We start from the raw sequence: 12,865 nt of genomic DNA on the forward strand, positions 1-12,865 counted from the left end.
GCACTCCTTTGTTGTTTATTTTAACAGCTATCTGCTGTTTGTATGCTCTCCCGTACCCTCTTAGCCTGCTTTATCTGTCCTGCATTAAAGCAGGGGGCATAGTTCTCTATGCGCTGCTTCCATTCCTGGAGTTACGGCCATGGAATTGAGATGGAACAGTCGCACTCAGTTGTGTTTTGTTTTGTTTTGTTTTGTTCAGAGACATAGAGATACTTTATAAACATTTACTAATCCTCAAAATCATCCTAACAAATGGTTGAGAGCGGTGTAGAAAATATATTCATCATCCGTCAGACTCAGCCACCTCATAAAGCAGAGCGCAGTTGTCACTTTAACATTGCACAGAACCTGCAGAGCGCTTTCATAAAGGATGTTAAAAAATAACATAAGTGTTTGAAACAGCAAGGATGGTTTATTTTGGCACAACAAAACCAGCTGATTTGGAATGTGATTAGAACATTTGGTTAACACCCTGCTTTGAACCTGAAAGAGTCTGGTTTTACAGCTTATTGGAAGAAACTCGCCTAAGCAAGGAACAATTTGACAGGGTCGACAGGTTTACCCTTCTACCGTTATAAATCTGGACTCCTTTACAGCTCATGTCCTTCAGTGGCAAACCCAGCTACCATCTTAAAACCCTCTGTGTGGGTCAGGCAGGCAGCTCGATCCATAAATCCATCTCGCTGCCCAGCGAGTAATCATCTTTGCAAACAAATTACCAGAAGATGCCAACAAGCCCATCAAGAAAACAGAGAGAAATTTAGTGCTGTGGAAGCGTCCTACCTATCCAAGCACTATCTGGACTCAAACAATGGTTATGAACCAGAAGGTCAACATATTAGTAATTACATTTGCGTGCCAGGAGGGCTGTAGATCACATTTATGCGTTTCCTGGAAGGCTGAACTCTCTTCACAACAGCTACAAATGCTTAAATACGAAGACCAAAACATATAAAAAGCAATGGTATTGCTATGGATACTGAAAGGCCTTAGCGAAACGCACTTTTAAATAAGAGCTTGAAAAGGATAGTGTGGCAGCAAGTTCAGAGTGGAGTTTCGTCTTTAATTTGGAAAGGCGTTAGGCTCTCTCTATTAATATCACCCTTCCCTTGCTGTTGTTTAACACTGAGCTGGGTTTTTTGCAGCATGCTGGTGATTTTTCATGCTTTGAATCAAGCGGTTAGGCACCATTCTGCTCTGTTCCGTATGTCTAAGTGCCATTACAGATGCAGGCAGTTATGTGTGGGGACATACAGCAATAGTTTTCAGATTGTGCCTTGTGAGCAACTCAGTTTCTTCCTGATATTTCACAGAATGAACATTTTGAGAAGAAAACAGTGGAGTTGTTTGAGAAATTGTAAAGGGAAATATCTGCAACTCTCTGTAGGTCTGTCTCTTACAGAATAATCTACAAGATCAAGCGCTTGTGAACAGCTTAATTACAGAGTTCATGGTATAGAGTTTCCCTTTCTGTAGGAGCTCTGCTGATCCATACACCCGTGTCCCTGCTGATCCATACACCCGTGTCCTTGTTACCTTAACAAAATGTCCACAGGAAAAAATAGTTGCCAAAGTTGAAATTAAGTAGCCTATGGGACAAGCTTCCTCGCTGTTTTCACAGCTACAGAGAAGACGAAGCGGAAGGTGGCACGTAGAGAAACCTTGCTCCTAGGCATCTGGTATTTTCCATTACTTGCTTCCTTTGTCTCATATCCACTGGATTTCCTGGAGGCACGGAATGGGACCTAAACAGAAATAATGGTACTGAGGGAAAGAGGAATCCACTGGTTAGAACTGGGGGACAAGACTTCCGAGCACTGTTGACGCTTGGTTTCTGAGTCTCTAAGTGACCTGGAATTAATCACTTCTCTTCTGTGTCTCAGTTTCTTCTCCCGTAAGAAAGAAACGCACTTATTTAGTTGCTCTGTCCCCAAGGGCTGTTGTGATACATAATTAATCTTTATAAATCATTTACTGATCTTTGAAGTAAAGGGGCTGTATTTATTTAAGAGTACAAAGCAGCAGTAACAGAATAAAAAAAGGAACATTGAAAAAGAGTATTAGTTAATTCCTAACAATAGACTTTCTTCCTGTGTCATCTGCTAGGACACTGCTGAGTCTTTTGGCATTATATAACGTACCGCTTTTGTTCTGTGTCACAGTGACTGAAGTATGGCTGCTCAGCCAGAAGCAGCGGCCCAAACTGCAGGTCTAAAACACCCCAAGCTTGGAGGTAAGAAGGTGACTGCCACAGAAACGAAGAGAAATCAGGGGAATGCTGAGCTGCCATGTCTTAGTAATTACGCTCCGTGGAAAGAGCGTTTCTATGAAAAGGTACAGCAGAGGTGTCTGAGTCTGCAGGAGGCGAAGGTGAAGACGATTCGCGCACAAAAGGCAAAAGAAGAAAAGGTAAAGGAGAGAGAACCCTGTGACTGGCTGTCCAAGGAGTGGTTCACTGAAGCGAAAGAGTCTCTAGACACTCGCATCTATTTGCTTGACAAACTCCTACCTACATTAATCCCAGGAGTGGAAAAACTGTTAATGGAAGTGGAAAGAAAGAATGTGCTTGCACCAGACAAAGAACCAACCGGATTTAACCCCATTAATTTTCTTGGCGAATATCTGATGAGACATAACCCTCACTATGGTATTTCTACAAAACCAGGCTGGTACCGGAGAGGAATGGAGACAGTCACGGAGGAGCTAAAAACTGAGATGCCGGGTGCAACGTCAGAGAGGTGAGAGTTGAAAGTGTGGCTGGTCACAAGACCAGAGCTGGTGTTGTGGTCTCTGTTTGACAAAAGGGATGGTGTGACTGCAGCCTGGCTGGCGAAGCGTCGAACGAAATGAACCTTGTGGAGTCCAGTGCCAGAGATGGGAGTTGTCTCTCATAAAAACGTGAGAAGCAGGACAAATGCCAGAACGTGTCACGCAAAATGAAACACTAGTTATTCCTATTTAAGGCAATATTCTGCCCTTCACAAATATATAATTCCTCTATAGAATCTATCTTAATTACATATGTGGAATGCAAATGGCTTTCAAATCGGTCTAGGTTAGTCACAGCAGTTCTTTAGGACAGGCGTTAGTATCAAAGGTCTATGGACTCTTCCGATCATTTCTTCTATATTCTTCCAAACTTAATAAAAAGATAACCTTTTTTTCCTCCTCCAGGATGATTTCTCTTGACCAAACCGACAACAATATTGTCCTGGCACATTGTAGAAACTCCTTCTCCTGGGATTTTTACTTAGGCTTTCCTTGCAGATTCTTTTTTTCCCTTTAAAGTAGAAACTGTTTTGTGTTTTACTATGTTGCTTCTTTCTGGGGTGTATTCTAGGCTGCTTGCTTTAGTATAATATTTAATGAATATTGGAAGGGGGTTCCATGGCATCTTACAATACGCTAAGGTTAGAATGTGAGTGCATTGGGTGAACAATAATGCTTTTGTTTTCATTGCTCTATTCAGAAAAATATAGAAGTGAACATTTGTGTTTATAGATGACCCAGAGGTGATTGTGAATGATGTCAAAATTACTCATTCACTATTAGATCACTTTATTCTATATCTGTGTTTGTAGAAGAATGACTTCTATTTGAATGGCTGTCTCTTCTATTTGCATAAATAGTACATACAGCTTGACAATTGGTTTCAGGGTTTCACTGTCAGGAATTAGGGAAGTAAAATGTTGACAAGTCTTATGCATAAACTCTAAATGAAGATAATTGAAGTTCCCAGTATTATAATGAATAAAAGAATATGCTAAATTTCTCTCTACTGCTCTGAGTTCCTGTCTCTACATTTCTAGCCCACATACTGTTACAGTTCGTAGGAACATGCCTTGTGTGACTACAACTAAAGCAGTGTGATAAGTGAATTTCATACAGTCCTTTTTCCCCACAGATAAAAATAGTTATAACTGACTGATCATGGTCAGTGTGCAAGAGCTCAGCTTTTTGGGTTTTCTTCATAAGCAGACATATAGTAGTACAACCAGAGCTGGTAAAAGATTTTCAATTTTATTTTTTTATTTTTTAAATGCCAGTCCACTGAAACAAATGATCTTGTGAAACATCTTCTTTTTCAGTGAGCTTCCACTCAAGCACAGACTGTTCTGGGGGGATGTTTAGGATGGCAGCCTTGCCAAACCTTTGTTTTGGGGACTGTTTCACCATTCATATTGCTTCACAGAGGGACACCTAGATGCAGGAAGTTCAGAACAATGTCTCATTTTTATTTTGCAAAAGAAATTGAATTAAAATACATAAAATTACCTGGGGGTTTGGGTTGGGTTTTTGTTTGGTTTTGGTTTTGTTTTTTTTTTTCCTGCTAAAATACTCTTAGCTTTCATTGTGAAAAAATTAGCTTTTCGTTAGCATGTCCAGAGAAGGGCGACGAAGCTGGTGAGGGGTCTGGAGCACAAGTCTGATGAGGAGCGGCTGAGGGAGCTGGGGTTGTTCAGTCTGGAGAAGAGGAGGCTGAGGGGAGACCTCATCGCTCTCTACAATTACCTGAAAAGGGGTTGCAGAGAGGTGGGTGTTGGTCTCTTCTCCCAAGTGACTAATAATAGGACAAGAGGAAATGGCCTCAAGTTGCGCCAGGGGAGGTTCAGGCTATTAGGAAAAATTAGGATATTAGGAAAAATTTCTTTACGGAGAGAGTGGTGAAACAGTGGAAGAGGCTGCCCAGGGAGGTGGTGGAGTCACCATCACTGGAGGTGTTCAAGGAACGTGTGGATGTGGCGTTGTGGGACATCCTTAATGTGCATGGTGGGGTTGGGTTGATGATCTTACAGGTCTTTTCCAACCGTAGTGATTCTGTGATTCTGTGAATCAGAGCTTATTCCTGGAGAGGTCAGATTTTCCTGTAAAATGCAAAGTGTCGGCGACCAGTGACATGTTATCTTGGCCGTGGCTGCTAAGTCCGTGTTTACATTTGGAGACAGGGTCTCAATTTGTAGCTATCAGAGCTCATGCAAAGGAAGTGACTATCAAGACTTGTAGAAATCAATCTCTCCATAGACAGCACTGCCAGGGGGGTTTATGTAGCCATAGCTGTAGCAGGTTTTGCATATCTACTCGTAGTAGTATCATGGGAATTGCATTCACAGCAGCTCAGGATTTACATATTTGTGATGGCTGTATTGTGGGATTTGCATAGGAGTGAGTCTTAAATCACAGCAGCACAGAGGATTTTACTGACACCACGTAGCACTGAGATTCCTAACGTGAGTCACTGGCTTTCTAAACAGGAAAAAAATGTTAGAAGAGAAATGCCAGTCTGTGCTCAAAATCTCTCACATAAGCACCAGAAAGATGAGGAGTGAAATTCTGGTCCCAGTGAAGCTCCCGGGAGCCTTGACATTTCCTTCAGGAAGGGCAGTGTTTCACCACCGGTTCTTATCCAAAGCTTACCAGTCCTTGGTGAGCTCTCTCAGGCTTCCTCCCGTCTCTCCTTAACTGCCACCTGGCTGGGAGTCAAGGCAAGCAGGAGAACAGATGGGAGAAATTCCTCATCCGAATGGATTGATACCTGAAACAGAGACTTTATTTGTCCAGGGATGGTAGTCCTCCAGTCTGAGTCACCCATCCCTGTGTGGGAGTTAGGTGGCTGTCTTCCTGAAGAAACATGTTTCGTTCTGCAGGGAGAAGTCACCCTCGCTGCCATCTCAGCTTTTCTGGAAATGCCTAATACTGAAATGAGCTCACTTTTTGAAACGGGTGCCCAGCACTGTTACAGCCTGTTTTGCTGTTATTGTCTGGCGGGGAAGCATTTTGTCCTACACCAGGGACACCCGGCAGAGGATGCAGCTGCCGGGTGTTTTAGGACCCTAGAAATAAATGCAAAACTGCAGCACGGTGCAGGTACAGCACGCAGCGTAACTTGTGCTGGGCACTGCCCGGATTAATGACCAGAGCACCTCGGCAACTCCTACCATGGCCTTAGCTCTGCTTTCAGCTTGCAGACTGCTCCTGAGGAGGAGCTGCAGCTAGAAATGGCCTGGGTTTCTCTTTCTGTCTGTAGCATACATTGGAGAAAAATCTGTTAGTCCATTTAGCTTGGTACCTGCTACATACCTCCTCTTTGCTGTCTCTGTGAAGGAGTCAGAAGATAAGAAATTATTTACCCTTCCCCTGCTATGAAAGCGCCGGAGGCTGAACCGCCTCAGCAGGCACTTGTGCAATGCTCACGACTGATTAAGGAACCCAGTTATTCATTAAGAAACCTCTGTGATAAGTGGCCATGAAGAACAAGTACCTAGCGATAAAACTGTCTGTGATCAAAGCGTATTGCTGTAACGTGTTAAAGAGGTCTTTCTATTCATTAAAGAAAATATCATTGTTTTATGATGTCTGGGATGACCCTATAGCAGGGACAGGATCAGCCCATCTTCACAATATGTCAAACACAGGGGGAGAAGGGAGCAGAAATCGTTAGTTAAAATAGAATTTCTGGGCTAGTGTGTTCTCAGGTACAAAAGAGGAGCAGCTCCCCTTGCCCCGGCCAGCTACGGAGGGTGTGCGTGAGAGCCCCAGCGGTGCCCAGGGCAGCCGTCCCAGCCAGGGAGATTCCAGCAGCCTCCGTGAGCAGGAACTGTTCTCCCCATATGAACTGATCCTTTGGCTTTAAGCATTTTGAACTTCCTAAAGGCTTTTTTTTTTTCATTTCATAAATAAGCAAAGTCAAAACCAAAGTAGATGAGTTCTACGGGCTCAATTCTATTAAGTTCTTTTGTTGTGCGAAATGGAGGATTGGGAAAAACGTGGCTGGGTGATTAGAGAAGCAAAGAAAATGGAAAGAAGAGGAAAGGGCGGTACTTTTAGTCCAAGCTTGCAAACTCTGTGTGTTCAAACTGACAGAGAGGTAGGTGTATTATCCCTGTCCTAAGGCGGTAAGGACTTTATTGTGTGAGACTGCTTAAGAAATTTTGTTGTTCTTTGCCAGTGAAGTGCTCATGTGAAATGGTACTTAGGCTTTGAGACAAATGCATACTGATGCAATTTTGTTGGTGAATCAAGTGTAGCAAAATTAGGCACTTCTGTTCCTGGGAAAATTGAAAGAAAATTGAAGGACATCTACACAATAAATGATTAATGCCATTATAAATGTGAAGGTAAAATTTATCACTGTTGAAACTACACAAACTAGGAGAGCTGTACGGATGATTTTCCCTTAAATGTCTACCGTATACTCTACAAGAAGCTCTCTCCACTGCATGTATCAGACACTCAGAGGTTATTTTTTCAGGTTCATAGTTACACTAGATTTCAGGAGGTGATACGTATCAGAATATAAATACTCTCACCTCCTTGGAGCTGCCCTCTGAAAACACAGATTACTAATATCTAGTCCAATAGTCACACTAACAACTTTATGCCCCAAACAGCAAGTACTTCTTTGGAAAAAAATCTGCTTGTACTAGAAGGACAAGAATTTCAGTAAGAAGTTATTTCCTTTCCTTTTGTTCTTCAGGGTGGGCTTAGTCTAGCTTAAATATGTTTATGATGGTATCTTTCTAAACCACATTCCCATGTCCTACAGGCTGGCCAGGATGAAGTCTGAGGCAAAGAACAAACGTAAGGAAAGGGAGCAGGTGGACAATACGAAGTCTCAGGTGGAAGAGATGAGAAGGGAGGCGCTGGCAACTCAGTTCAAAGAGTGGACAGTGGATGTCAGTGGCAGAATACCGGTTGCACTGGTAACTAGAGATGATCCTTGTTAACACACTGCTATGATTGCTCCAGACAGGAGGAGAAGGAAGTTTGTGATAGTGCCGTCTGCCCTGGCATGGCAGCACGGAGCACAAGGACGGTTAATGGCTCTGACACCCCTTAGTGTCAGGGCGCAGGTCGCTGTCTACCGCTTTAGCCCCACCAAGCCCTCATTCCCCACACGCCCATGGAAGGATTGCGATGCATTCTCCACAGAGGTCCTGGGAAGGATTGCGATGCGTTCTCCACAGAGGTCCTGGGAAGCTAAATGCCCCATAAGGTACTCAGACACTCCTGAGGTTGTTGGATACCTGCCTCATGACTGGATGTCCTTCTCTGCAGCTGCTTATCCCCCAGAATCCTCTTAAAAAGGACCGGGGCAGCCACTCTTGCCCTCCCGTGGCCTCCATTAAATCTTCTTTCTACCCCTGTGACTCATACAAATTGATACTGCAGCTCATAGAAGATGAGATTTGCAGTAACTGTAATACATCTCTTGGTACAAGCATCTTTCTTACAAGTCACACAAGGCCCCTAGGAAATTGTCCCGTGATTACACACAGCCCACCTTAGATAAGGTCTACATTTAACAGGGCCCACCTACATGTGGTAAGAAGCATTGCTGGCCCATACGACTAATTATTCCGGGTGATTTATTTTAGTAATTGCCTACTGTTGTCTGCATGAAACAGGCCTTTGACTATTACCTTGATTTGTAGGTTCAGAGTGCCCTGAGGTCTTTTCCAGATGTCGTTGCTTCTCCTTCCATGGATGTGAGAAAAGGTAAGTTTTTGATGTGTCTCCTTTAGTTTTATTTCTGTGGTCTGAATTCTGATGCAGACTGTGAGCAAACAGTGAATGGACTTGATAACAGAGAAAGAATCTCTAAGGGTAGTTTACACCAGCTAGGATATTAACCACAAATCTTCAGACAGATTGGAAAGTGACTGAACCACCATGTGGTTCATTAATATGATCTTGAAAAATATGGAAAGAAGTTTAAAAAATCTTTCAGAGACATAGAAAGCTGAAATGCGGCCCCTTGCCACTTACATCCTGCCTTAGCCAGGCGTTGCCATGTGCTTATGACGATTTTTAAGAATCACTGTAACAACCTCCTTCATCTACTCTATCCCACGGTGTTCCTTGTCTCATGGGAGGTCTTGGAAACCCCATGGACAGCTTGGCATACTGGGAGGTATGGAGGAAAGGTAGGATTGAAAAAATTGACGTCTGGCAGTGTTGTTACCTTTTATGGTTTCAGGGAAAATGCTGAAGCTTACCTAACGCTCCACCAAACCACACATCTGGTCCAGCTGTTCCCTGTGCCAGTCCCAGGCATGGCAGTGACACACAGCACCAGGGCCTCTGTATCAGAGCACCCAGCACAGAAAGGTTTCCATAATTCCTGTCCACTTTACATAGCTTACACTTGACCTCCCCGAATAATGATAATTGAATAGATAGAGCCAGGAACATTGAAGTGGGAACATACAGCCTGCTGCCAGCCCGTTACATCGATAGCCTGTAATGATCATCAATAACAACCAGTCTGCCTTTGCAGGAGATGGGATGGTAAGCAGGGAACCTCCAGAGTGCGTTTGTGCTTGCTGCTGGAGTCACCTCCGTCTAGAGCATGCCCTTGCTCAGCCCTTTCTATATTCCATTGCTCTGCTGAGTAATCATCCTGTATTGGTAGTTCGTTGTGCGAACGCCAAACGCAGCCCTCGTGCTACTGCTGCGGTGGCTGTGGTTCTGCAGTGTGAACAGATCCCGGGACCGAAACCGAGAAGGAAGTTTCTGTCCAGACACTTGCTCTCCATGTGCTGGAGGTGCTTTATGTCACATTTCCCTAAGAGTGCAGCTCCATTTCTTAATGTATTTAATTTAATAGCATCCAATATACATTAATGGAACATTAAGCTTTGTTTTATAGTTTAATAAAGATAATGTATGGATTAGGAATGTCTTAAGCAACAAGGGGTAAATCCATTCTATGGTGAATTTTCTCTTTATTCCTGATATATTGTAGAAGAAAGAACAGAACTATAATCCCAACAGAAATAGCATGTCTGTGCTCAAAGACCTCATTCAGAAATCTACGTAGACATTTGACATACCTTCTCAGTTCCATTATAGCAGCCCAGAAGCTGACCAAAAGATAGTTTTGAATATCATAATTGGTAAAAATATTCCCACAGAGCTTCTTGGGAAAGTTACTGACTTTCAGATTCCACTCTTGCAAAGCAGAATCCATGTCCCCAGAATTTTAAGGCTGTTTGATCTGTTTGTTAAATCAAAAATCATTTCTTCTCTCACATAATTAGTTGTAAGTACTGTTAAAATCATTGCAATTTGCACCAACATATGTCAAGAAAAAATATGACCATACAGTTCGGAATAGATTAGTGCAGATTGTCAGCAAGAGAAATATATAAGAATCAGATTTAGATAGCCTCTATACCATCAGATGCTTCAGCTGTTGTGTAGGATAACCTCAAATAAATGTAATCCAACATGAGAAGAAAGTTAATGTAAGGTAGCAGTGTGCAAAAAAATGTGTACAATATGCAAACCCACAACTGCTTGCTTTCTAAACCCGTATCCCTTCATTTTTTCCTAGCAATCTATGGCAGAAAGCTGGAAATCGTAGACACATTGGGAAAAAAACTAAACATAGATGAATTCACAGAGGTGAGAAATGAAGTAAGAGCATCTGATTCAGAATATGATGTTTATCACAAAGTAGTAGCATTTCCCTGGGGACAGCTAAGATGAGTAAGTGAAGGGCTTCACTTCTCCAGCATCCCAGGCAACTGGCTGTATCAGGACATTTCATGTTCCATCTCCGTATTCATCCTCTGCTCTCACAACGCTTCCATTCTGGCCAGCAAGGGGAAAGTATTTTACTTTCCTCAGAGCTGCAGCCTGTGCCACTCTCTGAGAAGTTACTCTAAAGCAGTGGGTTTTGGGACATCCCTCTCAGCCCCTTTCCAGAATGCCAAAGCCCTGAATCACCTGTGAATTCAGATTTTGCGTTGGCTGCTCAAGGGAGGTTCGGTGTCCCAATATAACCATTAGCCTGAGGTAGTTAGTACTGTCCCCAAAGTATTGCTATTTCTGATTAAGTTCTATTAACCCTAGAAGGACCTAACAAATGATGAACTGGGATGTGAAGCTCTACTGTTTTTGCCCTGAACTATTACTGGCCTGACCCATAACCAAACTGCAACAAGTGTCATAAATGTGTGAGAAGCATAACCAGGCTGAAAAATAGGCAGTTTTAAAATCAAAAGCTGTCACTGAGAAACATCAAAAGTGTGTTTTTAACTCACCAAAATCAATAAATGTAGTCGGAAGTTTCACTCCGTTACTCTACTCTTCAACAATCTGAAAACAACCAAATCAGTTCAAACTATATTTACTGAAGAACTCTCTAGGCCAAGACTTTGCCAGCCATTTCTACCTACGACAGAGCTAAATTTTATGGCTGGGTAATTAAACCTGTGAAAAGGGATGTTTAGAATAGAAACAGTGACAGACCCTCAATTGCAGCAGTGCTAGTGGGTGCTGTTACAATAATTAAAAACAGCGTATAAAGCAGCTGTGCAGAGACTAATTTCAAGCAACAGTTTGTGATTTTTGAGCCTTCTTTGCTCTCAGAAGACCCACATGTTCAGTGTTTTGCACAGAGATGCATTTTTATGATAGCTTGTTGAAGGCTTTTTTAAGCATGAAATGAGGTATTTTTAAATTTAACCTCAGAATAACTGCATTTAATTAAGAAAACTATTGTGGATAATAGGAGCCCAAGAGAATTGCCTTTGTCACTGAAATGAAGCATCAATCCATAACCCCTATGGTACATGTATAAGCACTGAATGAATTCATGCTCCATTAGCATTAGAAAAATGTTTTAAATTGTATTTTGTGTACTCTATTTTAACTCAATTAAAGATATGACAACAGAGATCAGAAGTACAAAAGACACGGGCTGTCAAGCTGTCTGATTTACCAGCCAGTGCAACGTGTATTCTCAGAATATGTTCTCTGATGCTTTTTCCAGTCCGGTTTTAATTCAATCAAACGATGAGGCTTTCATCACTTCCCTTGGGAACCGTTCCATAATCACAGGCCTCGCTCTCAGGACAGGGCTGTTTCTGATCCTCAGCTACAATTTACCTTTGTTCATCAGTTTGCATCATCCCCCAAACCCAGAGAGCGAGGTGATCGTTCTCCACACTGATCTAGGCCCTTCCACATGTGGAAAGCATTGCTTTTTAATGGACCTTAAAATTAAATGGCGCTTTTTTTTTCTTCCTCGAATTCAGTGCAGCTTTGGGTTGCTTAAAGGCTGTTAGAAACTCAGTAGAGAGACCTCACACATTGTTGTTGTTGGGTTTTGGGGTTTTTTTTCGGACATGCAAACAGCGGCTGTTGAATTTTTACAGCCTTCGTGACAAGCTCGTGGGGTCGTTTATGTTAAACGCGTTTAAATCCCAGAGACCGGTCCTTAATAGTTTATTTCACGGGCTTTGTACTGTAACATGCAGAACCCCCAGCAGTCTGACACGAAGCTGTTGACACCAAGGGAGACGCTCAATTGCCTTTGTAGGGTCAGAATCAGGTTTTGAAGATGAGATTATTTTCCATGATTGCATGTGGCTTCCTCGATTTCTACTGAGATCAGCAGGAACAAAAAGCAAAGATCCATTGTTGTTGATGATAATGTGTTCACAGACTACAGTGAGGTCTCACACTGGATAGCAAGAAGGAGGTGTGCCAGCTTTCTTCTGATGGGTGTCAAAATCTCTTGGTTAATAATAAATAAATGTATGCTTTTTATGTGTACAGTACTTTACACAGTAGAGTGCTTTACACACATCAGCTAAGAAAAGCTTATGACTACGATAGTTCCTCCAGCCCACATAGCTGAACATACGCTTCAAAAAAATTTTCGGTGGAGCTGTTAGACAGCAGTATTAATACACAAGCCTTTGGATGTGTCATCAAGATGACATACAAAATAACAAGCTGCTTGTCCAACCTGCCTCCTCCCAACTGCTGTCATCTTTAAGGTTCATCTGTTACAGGGCTCCGGGTTGTAATAGCTCTGAAGAGCTGGTAGATACACGTAGCCCCAGATCTGCCA

General features: G+C 42.5%; 1 protein-coding gene across 1 annotated transcript in view; it reads left to right on the forward strand.

Moving 5' to 3' along the window:
• Positions 1-2,172: 2,172 nt before the first annotated feature.
• The window catches only part of EFCAB5 (EF-hand calcium binding domain 5), a 33,586-nt gene continuing 22,893 nt past the window's right edge, over positions 2,173-12,865 (forward strand). The window contains exons 1-4 of the mRNA XM_059829515.1: positions 2,173-2,738; positions 7,544-7,700; positions 8,433-8,496; positions 10,337-10,407. Of these exons, the coding sequence (XP_059685498.1) occupies positions 2,173-2,738; positions 7,544-7,700; positions 8,433-8,496; positions 10,337-10,407 (858 nt within the window). The remainder of the gene's footprint in view (positions 2,739-7,543; positions 7,701-8,432; positions 8,497-10,336; positions 10,408-12,865) is intronic.

Source organism: Gavia stellata, chromosome 25, assembly GCF_030936135.1.
Source record: "Gavia stellata isolate bGavSte3 chromosome 25, bGavSte3.hap2, whole genome shotgun sequence".
Lineage (NCBI taxonomy): Eukaryota > Metazoa > Chordata > Aves > Gaviiformes > Gaviidae > Gavia > Gavia stellata.